The sequence below is a fragment of the Urocitellus parryii genome, chromosome 14 (genome assembly GCF_045843805.1).
Source record: "Urocitellus parryii isolate mUroPar1 chromosome 14, mUroPar1.hap1, whole genome shotgun sequence".
In the NCBI taxonomy this organism is placed as follows: domain Eukaryota; kingdom Metazoa; phylum Chordata; class Mammalia; order Rodentia; family Sciuridae; genus Urocitellus; species Urocitellus parryii.
The window spans coordinates 57231844-57254512 of record NC_135544.1 but is presented as its reverse complement, the minus strand read 5'-3'; the positions used below and the strand labels follow the sequence as shown (position 1 = coordinate 57254512).

At 41.7% G+C, this 22669-nt stretch overlaps 1 protein-coding gene across 1 annotated transcript in view; it reads right to left on the bottom strand.

Moving 5' to 3' along the window:
• The window catches only part of Kif13b (kinesin family member 13B), a 158291-nt gene that overhangs the window by 52243 nt on the left and 83379 nt on the right, over nt 1-22669 (bottom strand). Inside the window, exons 14-24 of the mRNA XM_026398857.2 lie at nt 20926-21056; nt 20508-20594; nt 18649-18839; nt 17927-18137; nt 16838-17000; nt 12295-12441; nt 10965-11114; nt 10538-10666; nt 3777-3947; nt 1466-1623; nt 286-418 (exon numbers count right to left, since the gene is read on the bottom strand). Coding sequence (XP_026254642.2) covers nt 286-418; nt 1466-1623; nt 3777-3947; nt 10538-10666; nt 10965-11114; nt 12295-12441; nt 16838-17000; nt 17927-18137; nt 18649-18839; nt 20508-20594; nt 20926-21056 — 1671 coding nt within the window. The remainder of the gene's footprint in view (nt 1-285; nt 419-1465; nt 1624-3776; nt 3948-10537; nt 10667-10964; nt 11115-12294; nt 12442-16837; nt 17001-17926; nt 18138-18648; nt 18840-20507; nt 20595-20925; nt 21057-22669) is intronic.

Sequence of the window (22669 nt, the reverse complement as noted above, 5' to 3'; positions counted from 1 at the left end):
GAAGCTGGTTTCAAAATATTGTAAGTAGAAAGATTCATGACAAGGAAAGAAAATGCACATGAAGTAGGAAATTATTTCAATTTAAGATGGACTTGGCCAGTCTAGATATCAGCAGCAGTATCAACTTTTCTATTAAAAAGAATCCAACATGTAGCTCAGAGGTACAGTGCTTGAACAGCATGCATGAGGCTCTGGGTTTGGTCCCCAGCACCACCAAAAACAACAACAAAAAATTAAGTATTCTGGTGCCAAAGAATTTTCGTAAGCACATTGGTGATATGTTACCTGCCGGAGCTGGAAGACTCCTCCCGTTGGAACATCCTTGGCGGGAATCACTTCTACAGGGCAGTATTCACCATTCTCATTCTGTTCCAAGATCTGAACCCAGAATTCCAATTTCCTGGTGACTTCGCTCCACCTAGGAAACAGGTGCAGTTCTTGGGAAGTCACATTTCTTTTCTAATACAGGCAGCTTAGGATCCTACACATGAGACTAAGAAACTAAAACGACCACCAAACGGGTAACTGATCTATGGTTGAATTAGAAACATACAAATACATGCTAGCAAATACAATGAACAGCAAAGTTAAACTAACTTGATATCAAGACTAGAAATGGATCCTTTATTTTGCTCAGAAAGATATGATGATAAAATCCTTTTCAAAGTGGCTACTCAAAAATCAGAGCATTCTAGTGAGATGTGCAGAACAAGTACAGAGCTACCTTCCCATAAACAAATAAAGGTAGCACTTTCCACTCCCATGACTTGAAAAGAGTCAAGGAAAAAAAAAAACTCACCTTCTAATTAAGTATTTGCTAAAACTTTCTAAAGGAAGGAAGGAAGAAAGGGAGGGAGGGAGGGAGGGAGGAAATCTGGCTCCTGTCTATAATTAAATGAAAGTAAAAACATCTTCTATTTCAGTGATTCCCTTTATTTTATTTAGTTGTTGAGAGACACAATACCTTCATTTCACTTAGTTGCCTTTTTTCATGGTGTTGAAAATCTAACCCATGCCCCACACATGTGAGGCAAGAGCTTCACCACTGAGCCCCAGCCCCAGCCCCAGCCCCTCCCTTTTAAATCTTCCTTTTAAAGTCAACAATAAGGCTCTCTCCTTCCATCACGGATGCCACTAGCAAGAACTAAAAAGAGTAAATGTAATGATGCAGACCTCCATTTGTTTCTCTGACAATAATTAGAAATAATTCACAGTGATAAGTGACCATTCTCCACATTAATTTCACTATTTCTTCTTAAATAACCACATACTTAGCTTTCTTGCATCATTCTTCCAAGTTCACTGTCCTAGGAAGTTTAGCTGTGACATAAGCACCCTGGACACAACACCATCTGCCCTGGTACCTGGTAATGCTCAGGAAACAGTGAGCTTTATAAATGGCAGTATCAACCTACAGCAATGTTGTAAAATTATAAGTAGAATTAGATGGATATTTAAAATTCACCTGTCCCGAAGACTTCGTGTTTTTGCTTGGATGATTCCCAAATCCCACAGGGCTGGGTTTTTCCGGGGGTCATTCATTTTATGTCCATATATTTCAATTGCCAAGGCCCCTTCTGATAGATGCTCAATGAAGTCTTCCGTGATGTTAACAGAAAACTCCTGAAAGATAACAGCTAATTACAAAACAGAAACATTTTCTGGTAATCCTACAATTACTAATACCAGGAATCATGTACTTAAGTTTTATCAGGGAGGAAAGAAACAGAAAACAGAATACTTCCGTTACTGAGCAGAGGGTCAAAGCACCTGGGTTTGATCCCCAGCACCACCAAAAACAATAACAAAAAATTAAGTATTCTGGTGCCAAAGAATTTTATAAGCACATTGGGAGTGCCCAGGTGGCCAAAGGTTCTTGCCTTTAAGTTAACTATGAATTTTTAAAATCTTCCACTTTTTTTCTTTTTAGACCTACATGACATAGAATTTATTTTGACATAAAGGCATGGAATATAATTTGTTCTATTCAGTCCCAGGGACTTCCCCCTTCCCCTCCCCACTCCCCTCCTCCCTCCTCATTCACTTCCCTCTGTTCTACTGATCTTTCTGCTATTATAGATTTTTTTTTAATTAGTGTCTTGTGGATGTACATGATGGTGAGATTCACCATGGTATATTCATATATGTGCATAGGAAAGTCAGGTCAGACTGATTCCACTGTCTTCCTTATCCACTCCCCCTCTTCCCTTTATTCTCCTTTGTCTACTCCACTGATTTTTCTTCTATTCTTTTTTTTATAACCCCCATCGTATTTTTCTCTACATATCAGAGAAAACATTCAACCTTTGATTTTTTAAAACCTTCCACTTTGAAAGTCTAGTATGTAAGAACAGCACTGCATTGTATTTTCAAAATCTATTGTTTAAATGTATAACTAACTATATGAAGCATTATAATAATTTATAATATCTTGATATAAATTTCTACATCCAATAAGGTAACTATATGTTGCAAAAATTACTTTTTCCAGTTTCTTGGACATTATATACAATAAAAGAATAATGATTATTAGCACAAAAAATAATTTTCACAACCTGTCCTTATGTGTGGCAAGGGGGTACTGGGGATCAAACGCAAGGGTGCTTGCTACCACTGGTCTACATCCGCAACCTTCTTTTATTTTTTATTTTAAAACAGGGTCTTGATAAATCGCTACAACTGGCCTCCAATTTGGGATCCTCCTGCCTCAGCCTGCTGGGTGGCTGGGATTGCAGAAGTACACCAGGACACCCAGCCCAACCATTTCTCCTTTACAGAACAATATTTTGCAATAAGGATTTTGCTGTATTAAGAAAGTCATGGAATTTAAACACACTGGGGGAAAAAACCTCACTCAAACAAACAAAAAAAAATGAGGTTGATCAAGTGTGGTATAATAACAAAAAAGACTGATAGACCAGTGCAGGCTCTGCTGGTCACAAGCCCCAGGAAACACGATGATAACTACTGTGGACAAGGTAACTTCTGTGAACGGTTCCTTCAGCTGAAAAAAGAAGTGCAGCAATGAAATATAACTGGCAAGGACAACAGGAAAGAATGGCAAAGGGCTCAGCAGAACCTCAGACCCAGCAAAGTGATTTCTTGTCTGTTGCCTTAATTTTCACTAGCTTCTTAACTGTTTCCGATTTCTTTTCTTCACTAATGTAACAGAAAACACGGATTCCCTTAGAAGATGAGCATGAGTGTCCACGCGGGCGTGCATGCACACACACACACACTTTTTTTTTTTTTTTTTTGAGAGAGAGAGAGAGAGAGATTTTTAATATTTATTTTTTAGTTTTCGGAGGACACAACATCTTTGTTTGTATGTGGTGCTGAGGATCGAACCCAGCGCCCCGTGCATGCCAGGCGAGCGCGCTACCGCTTGAGCCACATTCCCCAGCCCCAAGTTACCCTTTTTTTAAACCAGTAATCGAACCAAGGGCCACTTAACTACTGAACCACATCCTCAGCCTTTTTTTCTATTTTATTTAGAGACAGGGTCTCGCTGAGTTGCTTGGGGCCTCACTAAGTTGTTGAGGCTGGCTTTGAACTCATGATCCCAAGCCACTGGAATTACAGATGTGCGCCACTGTGCCTGGCTGTACAAGTTACCCTTGACTGTGGACAAGTCAAATGCATTGACTTTAATTCTTTACTCCATCCCCATTGTAAGACATTCTGGTCCAAGACATAGATTGACAAAATTATTCAAAGAAATAAGGATTATTTTTTGATTTTTGGTTACACATGAGTAGACTACAAAATCAACTCACGCTGCAGTGATCAAAGACAACCATGCATTGAGGCTCCTTGCTGACAGGGGAGGAGGAGGTATCCACCTCAGGCACGACTATCACTGGTTCCTGCTGATCCCAGAAGTCGTATTTGCAGAACACGAAGTGGGCCAAGTGCTGTGGCAACCCCGTGGCTTGAAGTATTTTCACCTGAAAGGAAGAGAGGGCTCTGTTGGTGTTTTAACCAGAAGATTCCAGGTGGTACTCTGAGTTAGGGGTATGGGTTCCTGTCCTGACCACATCCTATTCGCTCTGGAGTATTTCTGCATCTGAAATGGTGCCCACAACTGTCCTATTTAGTAAGAGGCCTGATATAGAGTGACAAGGACTTGATGATAAAGGTGGGTATACTGAAGTATTTAGAGGCTGATGAGGATAATTTAAATTCCAGTTTCTTAGAACATAAGAATATAACAGTCATCAATTCAGAAGAAGAAAGTTCTTGAACATCAACAACATTCAGTTATATGAATCTGGCAAACTATGAATATGTCCTAAAAAAAAAAAAGAGCCAGGTACAATGAATTTTTAAAAAATCAGTATATGTGCCAACAAGCAATAAATGTTCGAGGAAGGGCAAAATATTTATTCAAAACAATTTTTTTTTGGTACTAGGAATTGAACATTCGGGCTCTACCACTGAGGCTGAAGCCCCAGTCCTCTTTTATTTTTTGAGACAGGGTCTCACTAAGTTGCTTAGGGCCTGGCCAAGCTGCTGAGGCTGGCTTTGAAGTTCAGATCTTCCTGCCTCCACCTCCTGAGCCGCTGAGATTACATATGGGCACTACCACACCTGTCTTGATATTTTGAAGTATGAAGCATAACAAGGTTCTCAAGTAGAAAGGTTACATGCTACCAAATCATTTTTTGGAGAATTTTAGAGGCACTGAGAATGTGGCGTTAAACCTCTGGGGGAGAACGGAGGGAAGTGCAGAAGGCGACATTTTGCGCTGTCGGTATCAATGCTGACCAGATGCCTTCCCTACACAGACTTAGTGGGGAGAGGCGCCAGGGCTAAGGCTGGACTACAGGACTGCAGAGTTCTGTGATGACGAAGTTGGGTGGAAACGCATGCCTCAGCAAGTTAAATTAGGTTCTGACTTTACAACTGACTGAGCCAGTCTTCACACCATTGAGTAATAATCAGAAACTTTGTTCTTCACCCGATCACGCCCTGCATGTTGTACAATCCCCTCTACCTCTAATAATAAACTTAATGAAAATAAAGTAGAATATATGGCATAAATTCATGTAAGTTCAGCAACCACAAACACAACCTTCACATTTGGGAAGCATTAGTAAGGATGGGGAAACCACAAAAAGTGGGAACTCCACAGTAATTCATTTTTCCCAGTGATGCTAATAAGTCTGAAAGATAGCAGTTTTCCTCCTAGGCTACAGAAGACTGGCCAGCACAGTTCATCTCTCCATACCACCTGAGCAATCAATGTTCTGTAACTTTTTATAATTAAAAAAAAAGAGGTTTTCACCAATTTTTATAAAAACATTTTCTTACCATAATAGTCTTTACAGTGAGGCACAAGATTTTGAGGTTACATAAATCTAAACAAAATCTGTCACTTATTAGCTTGTGTTCGGGTGCAAATTACTTCAATTTTTAGTTTTCTCACAATGGTACTGGCACCAAAACAAACATGAAGACCAATGGTACAGAAGAGAAGACACAGAGACAAACCCACATAAATTCAGTTTCTCATACTAGACAAAGGCACCATACACTGGGGAAAAGATGGCCTCTTCAAAAAATGGTGCCAGGAAAACTGGAAATGCATATGCAACACAGTGAAATTAGACTCCTATCTCTCACCCTGCACAAAACTCAACTCCAAGTAGATCATGGACATAGCATTAAAACAGAAACCCTGCACCTACTAGAAGAAAAAGTAGGCCCAAATCTCTACCTTGTCAGCTTCGGAACCAAATTCCTCAACAAGACTCCTAAAGTGCAAGAAGTAAAATGAAGAATCAATGAATGGGGGCTGGGGCTGTAGCTCAGTGGTAGAGCGCTTGCCTAGCATGTGTGAGGCACTGGGTTCAAGCCTCAGCATCACAAATAAAAGTATTGTGTCCATCTACAACACACACACACACACACACACGGACTATAAATATTAAAGGAACATAAAAAAAGAATCAAACAGGATAATATCAAACTAAGAAGCTTCTTCACAGCAGGAAGCAATCAAGACCATAAAGAGAGAGCCTACAGAATGGGAGAAAATCTTTGCCACCTGCGCCTCAGAGCATTAATCCCCAGGATATATAAAGAACTCAAAAAACTTAACACCAAAAAAATAAATAACCAAATCAATAAATGGGCTAAGGAACTGAACAGACACTTCACGGAAGAAGAAATATGATCAGTCAACAAATATATGAAAAAATGTTCAATATCAACAGCAATTAGAGAAAGGCAAATTAAGACTACACTGAGATTCCATCTCACTCCACTCAGAATGGCAAGTATCAAGAATACAAGTAGCAATAAATGTTGGTGAGGATATGGGGGGAAAGGTACACTCATACCTTGCTGGTGGGTCTGCAAATTGGTGTAACCACTCTGGAAAGCAGTGTGGAAATTCCTCAGAAATCTTGGAATGAAACAACCATTTGACCCAGTTATCCCACTCCTTGGTGTATACCCAAAGGACTTAATCAGCATACTACAGTGATACATCCACATCAATGTTTATAGCAACTCAATTCACAATAGTTAAATTGTGGAACCAATCTAGGTGTCCTTCAACAGATGAATGGATAAAGAAAATATGGTACATATATACAATGGAATATTACTCAGAAATAAAGAGGAATAAAATATCATGCTAAGTGAAATAAGCCCATCTCAAAACTCCAAAGGGCAGATATTATCTCTGATTTGCAAATTCTGACTCACAACAGGTGGGGTGGGGGGTGTAGGGGGAAGGGAAGGGAAAGGGGAATGGGAAAGACAGTAGAATAAATCGGACATAACTTTCCTATGCTCATATGAGTATATGACCAGTGTAACTCCGAATAATGTATAATCATAAGAATGGGAAGTTACACTCCATGTATGTATGATATGTTGGAATGCAGTCTGCTGTTGTGTATAACTAAAATGAACAAATAAAAAAAATTTTAATTAAAAAATACAATATTTAGTTTTCTTAGGCTCAGCTTTCACCTGGGAAATATGTGAATGTTAACGGCCACCCTACTGTCCCGGGTGACACCATGCCAATGAAGAAAAGGAAACGAATGGAAGCAACTGACCAGGTATTCAATACATACTTCTCTGTGACTGAATTCTGTCTGAAAGCCACGTTTTCCCTATAGAAATTCATCTAAGTTTAAGAATAAGAAATAAGATGTCATACACTGACCCATCCTCTGCAAGCAACTTCTCAGGACTGAGACTCAGGATCTAGAACATAGGTTGTCTGGGGTTTTATTAGGTTTAAGTTTTTACATACAAAAATGAAAATCACCACAAGGTGTCAGAATACCACAGACTTCAGCTTGCAGCTGTCCAAGACAGAGGGGCAAAATGACATCAGCCAGCATCACTGTTGTTTGGGGTTTTTTAATGGACTCAATATCACTGGAAATGTTAATGTGTGTACATTATTCATTAAGGAAAATAAGCTCAGACTTCTTCCCTGGGCCAGTGACTCTCAGCTCCCATGACATTTTAGCTGTCCCGGGGCTGGTCTCATTTTCCCTCCCTCACTTCCTTTACTGTTGAAGTGTATTTGTCCTTGACCTCTCTACACAAAAGGCTACTGCATACTAGAACCTGGGCTCTAAAAAGAACCTCCTATGACAGGGAGCAGGCTCTCTGCTGGCTACACTGGGACAGGGGACGTACGGGATGCACAGAACATCCATCATACAGAAAGCCACTAAGTCTTCGAGGGTCAGGGCCACACCAACACAGCCAGCTGAGGTGACTGCCACCAGCCAAAGACAGGGACCTTACAGCTTCAGTGCAGGTAATGAGTGAAATGGACCAAAACCCAAGTGTGCTTAAGTCCAAGAGTCCATGATAACAGTAAGAGAGAGAAAATCTCACTGGTAAAGCATCAATTCATTATTCTGAAAACCAGTTAAATAAAGGGAGAGAATGGAACACTTACCCTGTCTTCTCTATACAAGCTCCACCTCGGAATGGCAAACTAGCTGGTGGCAGAACCACTCTCTCTATAGAAGCACTTCAGCTAACCATTAAAACGAAAGACTCACAGTAGCCCTCTTTCGTAACTTCTAACAAAATAGTGCATTTAGGTGATGACCATCCATGTCTGTAACACCCCCAAAGAGAAACAACCAGACATAACAATAGCCCCATCCACAAAGAACCTTGACCTCCCTCCCTACCACACAGCACCTGCACCTCCAGCCACCAGCTTGCACCTGACACATGTGACACATTCAGCAGTGATAGTCATCGGACGCCGGACTGTGAAAAACTCCTGGGCAACAACCCGGTCTCTACAGCAAGTTGCAGGGTGAGTGTGTGTGTGTGTGTGTGTGTGTGTGTGTGTGTGTGTGTGAGAGAGAGAGAGAGAGAGAGAGAGAGAGAGAGAGAGAGAGCGAGCTCTCTCAAGTTATGAATTTGGGATAATGAAGCTACGTCGACTTTTGTTGTAAGTACTCACTGTTTTGGGGAGCCACACTAAACTGCTCACAGGTAAAACAGGACACATGGGGTGCTTACAGGGGGCAGCACAGAAGCAGCTGGGGGTAGGAATGAGAGGAGCCTGGCCTCGGGCAGCTGCTGTCAGCTGGTGATAAAGAGGGTCAACTAGACTATTCCTACTGCTTTTATGGGCTTAATTCCTTCCATTTAAAAAATCTTAAGATATATTGTATTGTACCAGCATTTTTTAAAGCCCCATCATTAAAAAAAGGTTACTGGATGCACTACTTTTTTTCAGTGAAGATGATAAATTTCCTGGAATGTTGTTTTACTGCAGTGGTAAAAGCTCATCTTTCAGAGTTGTACTTTCTAGTCCACCAGCTTGACTGGGCCACACGGAGTCATCAAGCTTGTCTCCACCCCTGAGAATCGCAATACCTCAAGGGACAGATTCTGAGATCAATGCAATAAAGATGAACCTTCTAGCAGATAACGGTGTTTCCCCCTTATTCTGAAGTGGTTGGAGCCACGGAACACGGCAGACCTGCTTAGCACATGCTGCGACCTGCAGAAAGTGGCCCTCCCTGTAACAGCATTAGCTTCTCCTACTTGAGGCAAACATATAACTTACTCCTGAAATTCTAAGAAATGAAGACCTAGGATGGGTTATGAATTAAGAGTCAGGTCTAGGACTGGGGATATAGCTCATTTGCTAGAGTGCTTGCCTCACACACACAAAGCCCTGGGTTCAATCCCCAGCACCACCACCAAGAAAAAAAAAAAAAAAAAAAAAAAACAAGAGTCAGGTGTAGCTTCTTTCCCTGACCTTTTACTGGCCTCTCTTCATTTTTCCTTTTTCAGTCCTGGGGACTGACCCCAGAGTGTACAAGCACAGCATAGCAAAGGGACACTTAGGCATAACCTCAATCCTTTTTTTACTTATTATTTTGAAACAGGATCATGCTAAGTTGCCGAGGCTAGCCTTGAACCTGAGATCCTCCTGTCTCAGCCCACTTAGTCTCTGGGATTCCAGGTGTGCATGGCCATTCCCAGCTACGGGCTGCTTTGTAAACAGCACAGGCCACTGTGCTGATTTCTTGTCACTGAAACCTTTTTCACTGGATCCTGCAAAGGTTCTCAACCAATGGTATTGCTGGCCTACTAGAGAGTGTTTTGAGATGTGGGAAAGGACATTCACAATGCCATGACGAGTAGGGGAGGTGGCTCTCCCCAATCTAAACGGGCAGGAACCGACAACTGTAATGACCAACTACCCTCTACCTAGCCATTATACTCAGAAACACCAAGAGCACCTGTGGAGACATTTTAACCCAACACCCCAACTCCTTCAGGTTTAGCCTGTCCCATTTGCCCAGAAATCATCCCCAGACCCTGCTGTCTGAATCACCTTCTCTCTCTGTGTCTCAGGACCGCTGGTGCCTACTCTATGAAGCCCCTGGATCACACACAACACTGGAGTCTTCTGTACACCAACAAGAAGACCGAGCAGGCCCTAGCTACTGAAAAGCAGGAACCTCTCCCAGCTCATCTTCATGTTGCTGGGATCTGACATGAGGCCTGACCAGTAACACCCAACAAAAGTGTGATGAACAGCACACCAGGGAAGAGCAGGCAGCAGAGGGCTGCAACTGGGGTGTGCAAGCACAGCACGGCCAAGGCACTGTGGGGAGGAAGAGCAAAGGTCGTGCAGAGAGGCTGCAAAGGGTGGCTAGGGCTGCAGCTCAGGGACAACACCAGAGCTGGGGTAAACACCTATTTTCAGCAAGAAGCAAAAGCCCCAACAGGAGGAGCAAACAGTGGGAGACAAGGGCTTCTCTGCAGAGAGGTGCAGATAAACAAAGACTCCTATGATTTTGGAATTGAGTGGCCCAGAGAAAAGAGGTGACTTGTCCATAGCTCTAGAAATGCTGAACCCATACTTCAGGATCCGTGTCCCAAGAACACCCAACACTACAAAGTTTACTTGGTGACAGATGTTTTCAAAATCCAAAAAAGAACACAGATTCATCATCTAAATACCCACAATCCTCAAAAACAGTCCCGCTTAGACTACTTCCCAGACAAACCTGGGACTTACCATGCACACCAGTCTGCTCTCCTGGGCCTCCTTCTCAAAGGAGCCCTCGGTAGCGTCGTCACCTCCTGCGATTCTCTCCCCAATGGCACCACTGAGTCGCATCACCTCTACATGCAGCCGACCAGCCACCTAGAGCAATGGGGCAAAGCAGACACTGGCTTCCAGATCCCTGAGAGGCCCTCTCCTCTGCATCAGCCACGCTATCAGGTCAACGGTATCAGAATGCGGAAGGCTCCTTTCTGACACTAGTTCTGCTCTCAAAGTATCTGGACTAACCACCATAAAGTCTGTGGAAACAAAGTATTTACCACATACATCCATAGCATTTGTCATTACTGATGTTAAAAAAGGCAGCAGCAAGATCCCACTGCCACCCTACTATTCCCTGCACTGTACTTTGCAGAAACCGAGGCATGAGCAAGCCAACCTCTCCCTTCTGATTGACGATCGGGACAGCATACTGTAACTTCACATCATAGAACAGGGACTCCAGGAAGACATTGGCCACCCCAATGAGACTGTGATTTTCCTGCTCGTCATAGAATGGGTCAGCACGCTTGAAGTACGATCGGATAACCTAAAAGAGAATTGGAGCACAAAACTTCTCAAAAATCACATATAATAAATGCATTCAACCTACTGATTTTTGATACACTCTTAATTTAAGTCATTAAAGTAAACTTTTATCGCTAGTATTCTTTACTGCAAAGTAAGTTCTTCCCAAAGCACAGCACTGTATTATTCTCATACACACATTCCCTCATTCCCACTTAGAATGGAGGTCAGTGTCCTTCACCCACAAAGGATAATCCCAATAGTAGGCCATTACTTTTATCATTTCTTCTCCTTTACATAGAAATCTTCCTGCAAAAATAAATAAACAAAGTATACTGACTACAAAAGAAATGGAGTGCACTAATATTCTCCATTTTTCTGTTATGGAATAGGGTCACCCCATCTCTTATAACTCATTAGACACACTGCTACAAATAAGAAGTGACACTCAGAGGGAGCAGTTTTTTTGTATTAATATTGTTATTTTACTTTTCAGTTGAAATAGGAGAGGAACAAAAAAGATTTTTTTAAATGTGAAGCAAAAATGTCATCTAACTATAAAAAGTCGGTTTTACAATATCAATTTTGAAAAATAAACATTTTTACAAAATATGAAGTTAAGGTAGTCAACAACTATATGTAGAAACGGGACCAGCAGTATTGAAGATACATTATATGCATTATTCTATTTTACTATATATTCTATTTTATACACGTACAAGTACATGGCTGAACTCAATGAGAGAACCTGCAAATCAAGCAGCAAGTACCAGTACAGAGGTTTACAGAACCACGTCACAATCAAAGCTTCTTCAAAAAACGTTCCTAATAGTGTAAATACTAAGGTGCTGCTGAATTAAATTTAAAAAAACACACTTCATAGGGTTTAGTTTATTGAGAAACAGAAGGAAGCTGATAAGGCCTGGTCTCTGACCTACGGAGAGCCCCAGAGCAGCAAGGGGATAGACACACCCCTCCAAGAGAAGGCAGAATCCAAAGTGGGAGCTCTGTTAGAAATGCAGAGAAGAGCAAGGAGAAGGAAAGGGACACCTGAGGGACAGGTTTCTAAAATTCTTAATTAACTAAACAATGTAAAGGATTAAAATAACTTTTGCTGTAGAACCAGGACAACCATTTTGGGAACACAAAGGATTTCCCCATGGGCAGCCCACTGCAGCCAGGTCCCTTCCCTTGGTGCTTACCGGGGTGTCCTCGTCACACTCTTTCCACTCCTGATAAAGATCTCTCATATCCAGCAGCCTGTTGTCCAGTTTTTCCAAAGACCAAATCTGCTTTCCTTTTCCTCTTCGTCTCACTTGGATTGCAGGCTCACTGAGGAGAGAGCCTCGCTGCAAAGACAGCAGAGGGGGGTGTGAAATGCCACCAGGCCACCACAAGGCCAGCGCTGAGTGCCCACACCCACTGGCCAGGTCATCACACCAAGCTGATGGTTACAAAGCCTTTCCAACCAGCTACAGTCAAAACTAAAAATTTCAGTGTGAACAGGTTTAGGTATAACTTTACATTTAGACTTCTACTGTAATGGGATATAAATTCAAATTGAAAACCCCAAATCCTAGATTATTATGCTCAATGGAAAGCTGAAATAAGAATGCTTTGTTCAGGGGCTGGGGTTGTGGCTCAGTGGTAGAGCACTTAACACTAGCACGTGTGAGGCACTGGGTTTGATCTTCAGCACCACATAAAGTCAAATAAATAAAATAAAGGTATTGTGTCCATCTACAACTAAAAATATTTTATTCAGAATGTTTTTATTCAGACTTCGTATGACCACAGAACATCAACGGGGAGAAAGAGTCACACATACAGGAGGGCAAAGGGAAGTCTGCTGAGATGCACGGTAAAGAAGTGTCTTTATACTTTCAGAAGTGTAACTTTCAGTTTTTTTTGAATGGGTAGGATCTTAATGCTAAAAACAGTAAATTCTTAGAAAAGTTACTGTAAACTGCTTAAAAGATTAAACTATGAAAATTGTCCCATTTGGAAGCAATAAATGATACTAGATTCCGAATATACAGATTGAATTTATTATTAAATTAGTAGAGAACTAGACAGTTAGTGGTTGCACAACACTGTGAATGTACTAAATGCTTGTGAATTATTTACTTTAGAATAGCAATGTTGTGTTATGCAAATTTTGCTAGAAAAATAGTATTTGATGAAGTATTTCCAGCTTATAAAAGCAACCTGTGTTTTTCTCAGTACCTCACACATACTAGGCAGGGGCTCAACCATTGAATTATATCTCCAGGCCATTCTCCTTCCAAATTTTTTTATTAGTACATTACAATTATCATAATAGTGAGATTCATTATTCCAGACCTTTTTATTTTGAGACAGGGTCTCACGAAGTTGTCCAGGCTGGCCTCAAACTTATGATTCTCCTGCCTCAGCTTCCTGAGTAGCTGGGATTACAGGCACAACCTACCAAACTTGGGTAATGATGCAGTTTTTGGTTGTTGTATTTGTGGTGCTGGGGATTGAACCTTGGGCCTCAAGCAGGTCAGGCAGGCACTCTACCACTGAGCCACATCTACAACTATGCAATGAGGTTTTTTTTAAAAAATATTTTTATTAGTTGTTGATGGACTTTTATTTTATTTATTTATATGCAGTGCTGAGACAGTGCTTCACACATGCTAGGCAAGCATTGTGTCACTAAGCCACAATCCCAGCCACAGGAATGTGTTTTTAATGTAGAAAAACTTTTAGGACATTTTTAAACCACAAAGTAGAAAATAAAAACATCCTTCTACATCTCCCCCAAACGATGTATTTATCCATCATCTATCAATTTAAATGTACTGGCTTAATTTATTAACTACTCCTATATGTCTACTTAGAACTTAAGTGAACCATGAAATACAATAATGTTTCATTAACATCTTGCATATGATCATTTCCAAAGAAATAAAATTTGCATAATGAAATAAAGATTTGATAATTCTTCTTTTTGGCAGTGCTGAGGATCAAATTCAGGGCTGGGTGCATGCTAGACAAGCATTTTGCCACTGAATTCAAAACACAGCTGGAGATCTAATAATTCTTAAAATTGAAAATCCGTGTGCTTTAGGCCCTTCCACCTCATCTTCAGCCAGCTAGTGAAAAAAACAAAAATCCCATTAGTGATCTGTGGCTACTGACTTTCCAGGGGCAGAATGCTGGGCCTGGGACTAAACGTCCAGGAATCTACCTACATCATGAACAAATAGCTGCTACCGCACCTCCGTCTGCAATGCACAGCCCCAGGGAGCACACGGGTGGATGGGAGGAGAGAGACCCGAGGGGACATGAGGCACGAGGGGCTGACTTGGCTGCCCCAAAGCAGTAGAGCTCCTTCCAAATAAAGCTCAAAAATAGGATACAGAGAAAAGCGCTATCATTGTGCTTACGGGTAAAATGTTCAGTTCTCAGATACCACAGGGTGAGAGAAGATTTTATACTGCTCCATCTTCTAGAAAAAGTTAAGCCCTATAACTTCTGCCCATGATTGGCCTCCTCTTTTGACTATGTCTTTGAGTCCCACTGCACTCAGATTTTGCCCTATAACTAAGAAGCAGAATGAAGTTTGGGTAAAATCTTTCCAACTGCACACCGAGTATCCATCAAGAGACAAGGATCTACACAGTAATGATCAGGTTTGCGGTACCTTTATTACTCAAAGGATTGAGTCATATTTGCTAAATATTGACTGTGCAAAATGGTGAGCTCGATTCTGAGAGATCATTGGGAAACAGCAGCTATCCCTGCTGTCAAATTCCCACAGAACATGGAAACAAACTGATGGAGACGTGTGTTAGGTAGTGCAGGAGAAAGAGACCACGCAGACTCAGCAGAAGTACGTATGAAGAGAAAAGTCCTTCTAATCCGTTAAGATGCACACACACACAATCAGAGCTAGAGAAGGTTCAGGAGGAGGAGCATGGGGTGGGGGGGGTGAGGATGACAATGACTATAGGTCAGAATAGGGTATTTGAGTAGGACTCTCCCACAAAATACTATTAAACTCATTATATTACTCAAAAAAGAGATTTGTTGTCTTAAATATATATAGGAAACAACTAATGAATGGTTTTATAGAACAATCTATTAGCAAATAAAGACAACATGATATACATAAAGTGAATACCTGACTTGGGAAGGGCCATGGAGTGGTAATAAAGGAAAAAGGTACTGTGGGAGGACTGATAATAATAGAGTTCTCAGAAATAATTTAAATATATTTGACCATTTGATTCAGCTATCCCACTCCTCGGTTTATTTAAAATCAACATACTACAGCGACGCAGCCACATCAATGCTCACAGCAGTTCAATTCACAATAGCTAAACTATGGAACCAACCTAGATATCCTTCAGTGGAGAAATGGATAAAGAAAATGTGGTTCATATACACAATGGAATATTACTCAGCCTTAAAAATGAAATTATGACATTTGCAGGTATATAGATGGAACTAGAATATCATGCTAACTGAAATAAGCCAATCCTCAAAAACCAAAGGCCAAATGTTTTCTCTGAACAGCAGATGCTGATCCATAGTGGGGAGGCAGGTAGGGGAAAATGAAGGAGCTTTGGATTGTGCAGAGGGGCTGTGGGGATGAGGAGGACAGTAGAATGAGACCAACATTATTATCCTATACACATGAAGATTATACTAGCGGAATGACCCTGAGCCATGTACAGCCAGAGGAATGAAAAGCTGTGCTCTATTTGTGTACAACGTGTCAAAGTGTATTCTACTGTTATATATAATTAATTGGAACAAATTTAAAAATAAGAAATAAAAAAGGACTGGGACTGTAGCTCAATGGTACAGCACCCCTAAGATCAATCCCTAGTACAAAAAAAAGGAGAATTACTCATCTTCAAAATTAAAAATAAGACACTTTTCTCATTTAAGAGTTAGTTATAGGGTCAATACAGGTGTATTTTTCCTTCTGTTAATACTCCTGTCTTCAACGCTCAGCATAAATAAAACATGTTCATATTTAAAAAACATGACCACATTGCTAAGAAAAAAATGTGAACAACTTTGAGATGGACTCCCCCCTGCCAAAAAGAAAAGATCGCTGAGTGTCTTATCTAGCATCTAGCATATCATACTTGTCTGTATCTTAAGCCATTTACAATTTAGGAAGTTATTGAAAACATATAGTGATTGATTGCTGTAAATGATTGATTGCTGTCCAAAGAAATGCATGTTATCTCACAAGATACAGCTGACAACGGCTCTGTGAATCCTGACTTTCCTTGGGTCTATATGTAAATGTATCTCATAATCCTACTTTACACATGGAGGAACAGATAAGAAGTTACATTCCTGAATTAATGAGTTAAATAAAATATTTGACACATGTTTGAATAAATAAATATGTGTACATATATTTGAAATAAGGGAGTGAAATATACTGTGAGGAGGTAGAGAGTATACTCCTAATGGATAAATATACGTACACATGTACATATTTTTTAATGTAAATGCGTGTGTATATATGCACATACACACACACATCCATACGTATACACATGTGTGTGAATGTGTGCACATGCACGCATGCACACAAAGGCAAAACGAAGTGAATTCTACTCAATGGAGAAGAACCGAAGGACCTCCGTGGGTGGGTCTGGAAAGCAGCGGGGCACAAAGCCACCAGCGCCCTGCACAGCGCCGAGCCCAGCAACTCACACGACGACATCTGTCTTTGCTGAGGAAGGGCCTCACCTTCCTGTTGGCATCCAGGCTGGAGGCAGGAATCTGCAGGGTCACTTTGTATTCGGTTCTTTTATCCAGCTCCTCTGCAATGTAACTAGCTTCTCTCACCAACAGATTGGCCTTAACGATCTGCTCCCTCAGTCTCATCAGGCTGTTGTTCAACGTTGCTTCTCTTTAGGAGAAACAAAGAGGAAAGGCCGAGGTGAGCAGGAGCTAACAAATACCCAAAGCAGACCTCAGAACATCGGAGTATGCTGATGCCCAGTGCAAGCCGAGCTTTATGACAGTCCTGCACACAAGGACTCTACTGCTGACACTCCCATGCACGCACTTTTGTCTGGGCTGCACTGCCAGCACCTGGCACACCTGTGCAGTAAGCTGACCACAGAAAAGGGCAGCGCTTCACAACTGTGGACAGGAATCATCCAGGGATCTTGAGAAACTCAAGAGTGACTCGATTTCTACCCAGCAGGCCTTAGTGGGGCAGGAGGGTCTGCATTTCTATCACTCTCAGCTGATAGGGATGCCGCAGGCCCAAAGACCAGACTTGGATGAGCAGGTTAGTGATGTCCGATGCAGCCACGAGTAGGGCATTTCAGTGAGATGCTAGTTAGCTGCACAGAGGTCAAACTGCAATCTGCACCTCAGTGGCACCATGCTTCACCTACCTGAGCTCATCAGTCCAGACAATTTTCTTTTTTTCCTTTTTTTAAAAAACACCTACCCAAGCTTCAGAACCTAAAGCATGATACAATGATAAAGTATACTTTTTTATTCAAATCCAAAAGCCGTACAAACTGAAAACCAGACAGCACCTAACAAGGGCAGGGGTTTTTTGTTTGTTTGTTTGTGTTTTAGTTGTTAATAGTCCTTTATTTATTTTACGTGGTGCTGAGGATCGAACCCAGTGCCTCATACATGCCAGGCAAGTGTGCTACCACTGAGCCATAGCCCCAGCCCAACAAGGGCAGTTTTAAAGAAAGAAATACAAATTGGAGATTTCCATGTTTTCCAAAAATGAAAAATAATGTGAAGTGGTTCTTGGCTGTGACGCACACTCTCTTGCAGTGTGACGAGTTTACTGAAGCCAGGGCCTACCTCTCCTCCGCCCACTGCCTCAGGCGCTGCTGGGCGCTGGGCGAGTGGAAAGACAGCCGGTCTCCTGTACGATAGCTCTGCTTCTCGGGGGACAGCCTTCTCCGGAGCTGCTCCAGCTCCTGTTCATACATGAGCCTCTGCCGTTCTAGTGCGGAGCGTTTCTCTTCTTCATGCTGCTGTTCTAGGCTGTTCAATATCGACTGCATTGGATCTAAACATGTTTTTGTTAAAAAAAAAAAAAAAGGATGAACAAAAGGACAATGCACTTCAAATGTCATCCCACTGTGTTATACTGTTGTTGGTCAAACCAGTACCACCGAATATCCCTAAAGACAATTTGGAATAAACTCAGCTTTCTGTACTTCCAGTTCCTGTTGTCCTCTCCTATCCCATACCATGCTCTGTGTAACAGAAGCAAGTCTCCTGTGTGCCCTATCGTCACCCACGACACAGTGAGTGCTCTAGAAACATGACAACAGTAGCCTTACACCTGAGAATTTTCACCAATGAGAACAAAGTGTGCAGGAATTTGACGGCATATCAAGATAGCACTGGGGGTTTTATAGATACAGTAAGTTGTTATAGTCAAAGGCACACGAGAGTAGAGTTCAGAGACCAGTAACACAGATTTTCCCTTCTGCAAAACATGAAAAGACCTGAACTGTAAATACTTTTAAGCCTGTCAACCCTGGAAGATTCCAGAAGACAGGCAGACCACTCACCATTACTGCCCAGGGCCTTCATGGTCACCTCCATCTGTGCATACTCAAAATTGAAGCTGATCTCACTGGACACCTCACTAGAGGAGTCCCCATCCACGTCCAGCTGCTCAGAACTGTTATCGTTCCGCAGGGAGGCGTCCTGCTCCTCTTCCTCTCGTTCTGCTTTCTTTTTCTTTTTAGGCAAACTGAGTCTTGGGGTTAAAAAAAAAAGAATATCATTTTTAAAGTCAAGATAGGCATTTATGGACTGGGGCTGCAGCTCAGTGGCAGAGCACTTGCCTAGCAAGCGTGAGGCACTGGGTTTGATCCTCAGCACCACATAAAAAAATAAACAAATAAAATAAAGGAATTCTGACCATCTAGAACTACAAAGAAAGAAAGAAAACAAAAGATAAGCATTTAGTCATTCTATTCCTTAAAACTGGCATCTGCCAGATGCCAAAGGAATGCCATGTAAATACAAGGAAACTGCTGTATTCAGGAGCTTTCCATTCTGTGTGTGCAAATAATTATAACAGAGAGTGTGACATGGGCACACGACTGTTACCAGCCAGGTGGAGAAGAAAAGCCAGACCCCCTTCAGAGCAGAGTAGTCAAGGAAGGAAGGATGGAGCAGGAGATCGTCCGCCACACCCCAGAGGAGAAGCAGAAAGCAGGGCGAGGGCAGTGTGGGAAGGTGTGAGCCAGGTGATGGCAGGCTCTGAGAATGCGTGAGCCACCACAGGACACACAACCTCCACGAAGCACAGGTGAGAGAGAGCGCTGGGAAGACCAACCTAGCCCAGACCAGGAAGGGTATGGAAGACTAAGCCAAGCAATTTATACTTGCTTTAATTTGGGAAGGAAAAACATGAAAATTTTTTTCTACAACATTTGTATCCATCTACTCTTTCCTCAAACATCAAAATACTAACAGGCCTCCAAGCAAGGGCCTCTACTAGCCGTATGAAACGTCGCTGACCAGGGGCAGGACGAGGGGAGACCCAGAAGTTAATGCACACACCACCCAGCCTGTCTGTCCTGGCCGACACGACGCCACGCTTGTCTGGGAAACTGTGTGCAGGCCCAGGAAGGCCTTTCCTCTCGCTGCCCTCCAGCACCCAGCAAATTCCAGCAAAGGGGACACAGTGGAGGATTGCCAGGGTCTGACCAGAGGACTACTGGGGCTCGCGAGGTCCCCTTCACCCTCCCTTCCTCCTGGAACAAGCGAGCTGCTCTCAAGGCTGCAGGGCACAGGCATCTTTAGAGGGCAGGAAAGCGCCAACCCAAGGGTGGGCTTCAGCAGGGCACTTCTGAGAGGCTTGCCCAACACTAACGACCATCTCCCTTCAGATTTCTTGTTCTAACAGAGAAATAAATCATCTGTTTAAGCAGTGACTATCAAGTGTGCTGTTACCAACAGCTAAAAGCTCTCCCAAGGGAATGCCATCCTGATGCTATGGATAAGGCCACCACCACAAGTTTTCAGAAAAAAAAAAATCACATGTATCTTTTATACATACAAAACCACATCTGTGTGAATACACACACAAAGATAAACATGTCAGAAAAACAATGAATTCTTATACCAGATGGCAGAACAATCATCTTTCAATGGGAAATAAAAGGAAAAATATATATAAGTAAACTCAGTATTTTTCCTGAGTGTACACCATATATCCTAGAGTTCAGACACTTATGCAGTGAACAAACACATAAAACATACATATACTGTATTTACACATATACATATACCTGCATACACAAGATTATACATATGATTTTTATAAATTAAAGTTGACTTTCCAATATGTATGCTTCTACTCCAGAGCATCATCTTCAGTAACCTACCCCTTGAAGGGCCATGAGCAATGTCATACCTGAAGAAATGATTGTTCCCCCATAATATCCTGTCTCCATGGTGCAGCTGTATTGGACTGGAGACAGAGGACCCGTTTACAAATGTTCTGTGTGGGGAAAAGGTCAACCATGAGTAATGATTTCCCCATCCTCTGCTTCGTTTTCTAGTACTACAGCAGCCTAGTTACTAGGGAAAACAAAATGATTAATTCCCCAAAATAAAACCTGTCCTTGGTGAATCTTAGTATTTGCATTTACTTCACTGGATTATATAAAATGCTTACTGGTACTAAGTATAATACATTATTATGCACAATTTTTCAAAGTTCTAAATGTCATTTGGCAAATTAATGACAAATGTCCCTTACTTCCCACCACTAGTATATATTCTTCCCTTTAAAAATCACTGTGATGTTAACACTCATTCGAGTACGTTACCTAGTGTTCTTGTGAGGAGTGAGCACAACCTGGCCTTCTGACGTGATGTCTATGATGCAGTGTTCAGGAAGAATCCCCATTCCACACAGCTGGATGTCCTGGGAATCTGCTGACCCTATCAATGTATGTTCCTAAAAAAATCAAAATTTACTCATCAATACTGTATTCTTGCATGTACATAAACTAAAATCACCTGCATTGAAGTCCTCTTTGATCCATTACCTTAGATAATAAGATTTTCAAAGCAAATAGAGTAGAAATTTACTCTGAAATTCCTTTTTTTGTGTGTGTGAGGAAGGGTAACAGGGATTGAACCTACTCAACTACTGAGCCACATCCCCAACCCTTTTTTATATTTTATTTAGAGACAGGTCTCACTGAGTTGCTTAGGGTATTGCTTTGTTGCTGAGGCTAGCTTTGAACTCATGATCCTCCTGCTCAGCCTCCTGAGTAGCTGCGATTACAGGCATATGCTACCATGCCTAGCTCTCTGAATTTTTTTTTTTTTTTTGGTACCAGGGGTTGAACCCCAGCACTCAGCCACTAAGCCACCTACCCTGCCCTATTTATATTACATTTAGAGACAGGGTCTCACTGAGTTGGTCTCACTGAAATCCTCCTGCCTCAGCCTCCGTAGCTGCTCAGTAAAATTCTTTTTGCAAGTTTCTTTATAAGAAATAACACATTCAGCTGAGTAATACCTTTTAAACTTAAAATTATAACTTTAGGGCTAGAGTTGTAGCTCAGTGATAAAGCTCTTGCCTAGCACGTGTGAGGCATTGGGTTCTATCCTCAGCACCACATAAAAATCAATAAAGGCATTGTGTCCATCTACAACTAAAACTATAACTTTATATCCATATTCCTACTATATTCATATTTTTCATCACAGTCTGAACTCTAATACTCTCAGATCATAAGCCATGTGTCACAGATGTACCAAAAGCATGGTGTGGAGGCCAGGCACGGTGTGTATGCCTATGATCCCAATAGCCTGGGAGGCTGATGCAGGAGGAGCCAAGTTCAAAGCCAGCCTCAGTAACTTATCGAGACCCTAAGCAACTTAGTGAGACCCTGTCTCAAAATACAAAATGAAAAGGGCTGGGTGTGTGGCTCAGTGGTTAAGTGACACAGGTTCAATCCCTGCCCATGCTCCCCCGAAAAGAGCAAAACCATGTGTAGAAACCACAGTTCCTTAAGCTAGATATCACTTGCCTGGTCTTAATCAAAATAAACCAACTACAAAGACAAAAGCTATTCAAATATGAGAGTACAAAAAGACTAAAATTATTCTATGAATTTCATGGTCTCCTCAAACCTCATAAACAAGATTTTACAGATAAGTTCTTACCTTGGGCCCCAATGACTCATGTCTACCCCCACTTTTTGGAAGGTGACTTACCTAATCTGAATGGAGAAAAATGGCCTCTAAAAACTGAGCCTCTTCTTATCACAACTGTTGACTGCTTGTATGTGATTAAGGTTTGATGGGAACTGGGCTGTGTTCCCAGGCCCCTGTCTACACACCTGGACCAGGGGTCAGATATGAAATGTCTGAGGCTTTCTGGGACGCATGCCACCACTCAACTCTGCCCTTGTCATGCAGAATCAAACAAAACAGAAATAAATACATGGGAAGGTGTCCCAATAAAATGTCACTTAAGAACACTGAATTTTGAATTTCACATAACTTTCATTTTTTTATAGTTTAACGTTTTCTTTTTTAATATATATGTATTTTTTA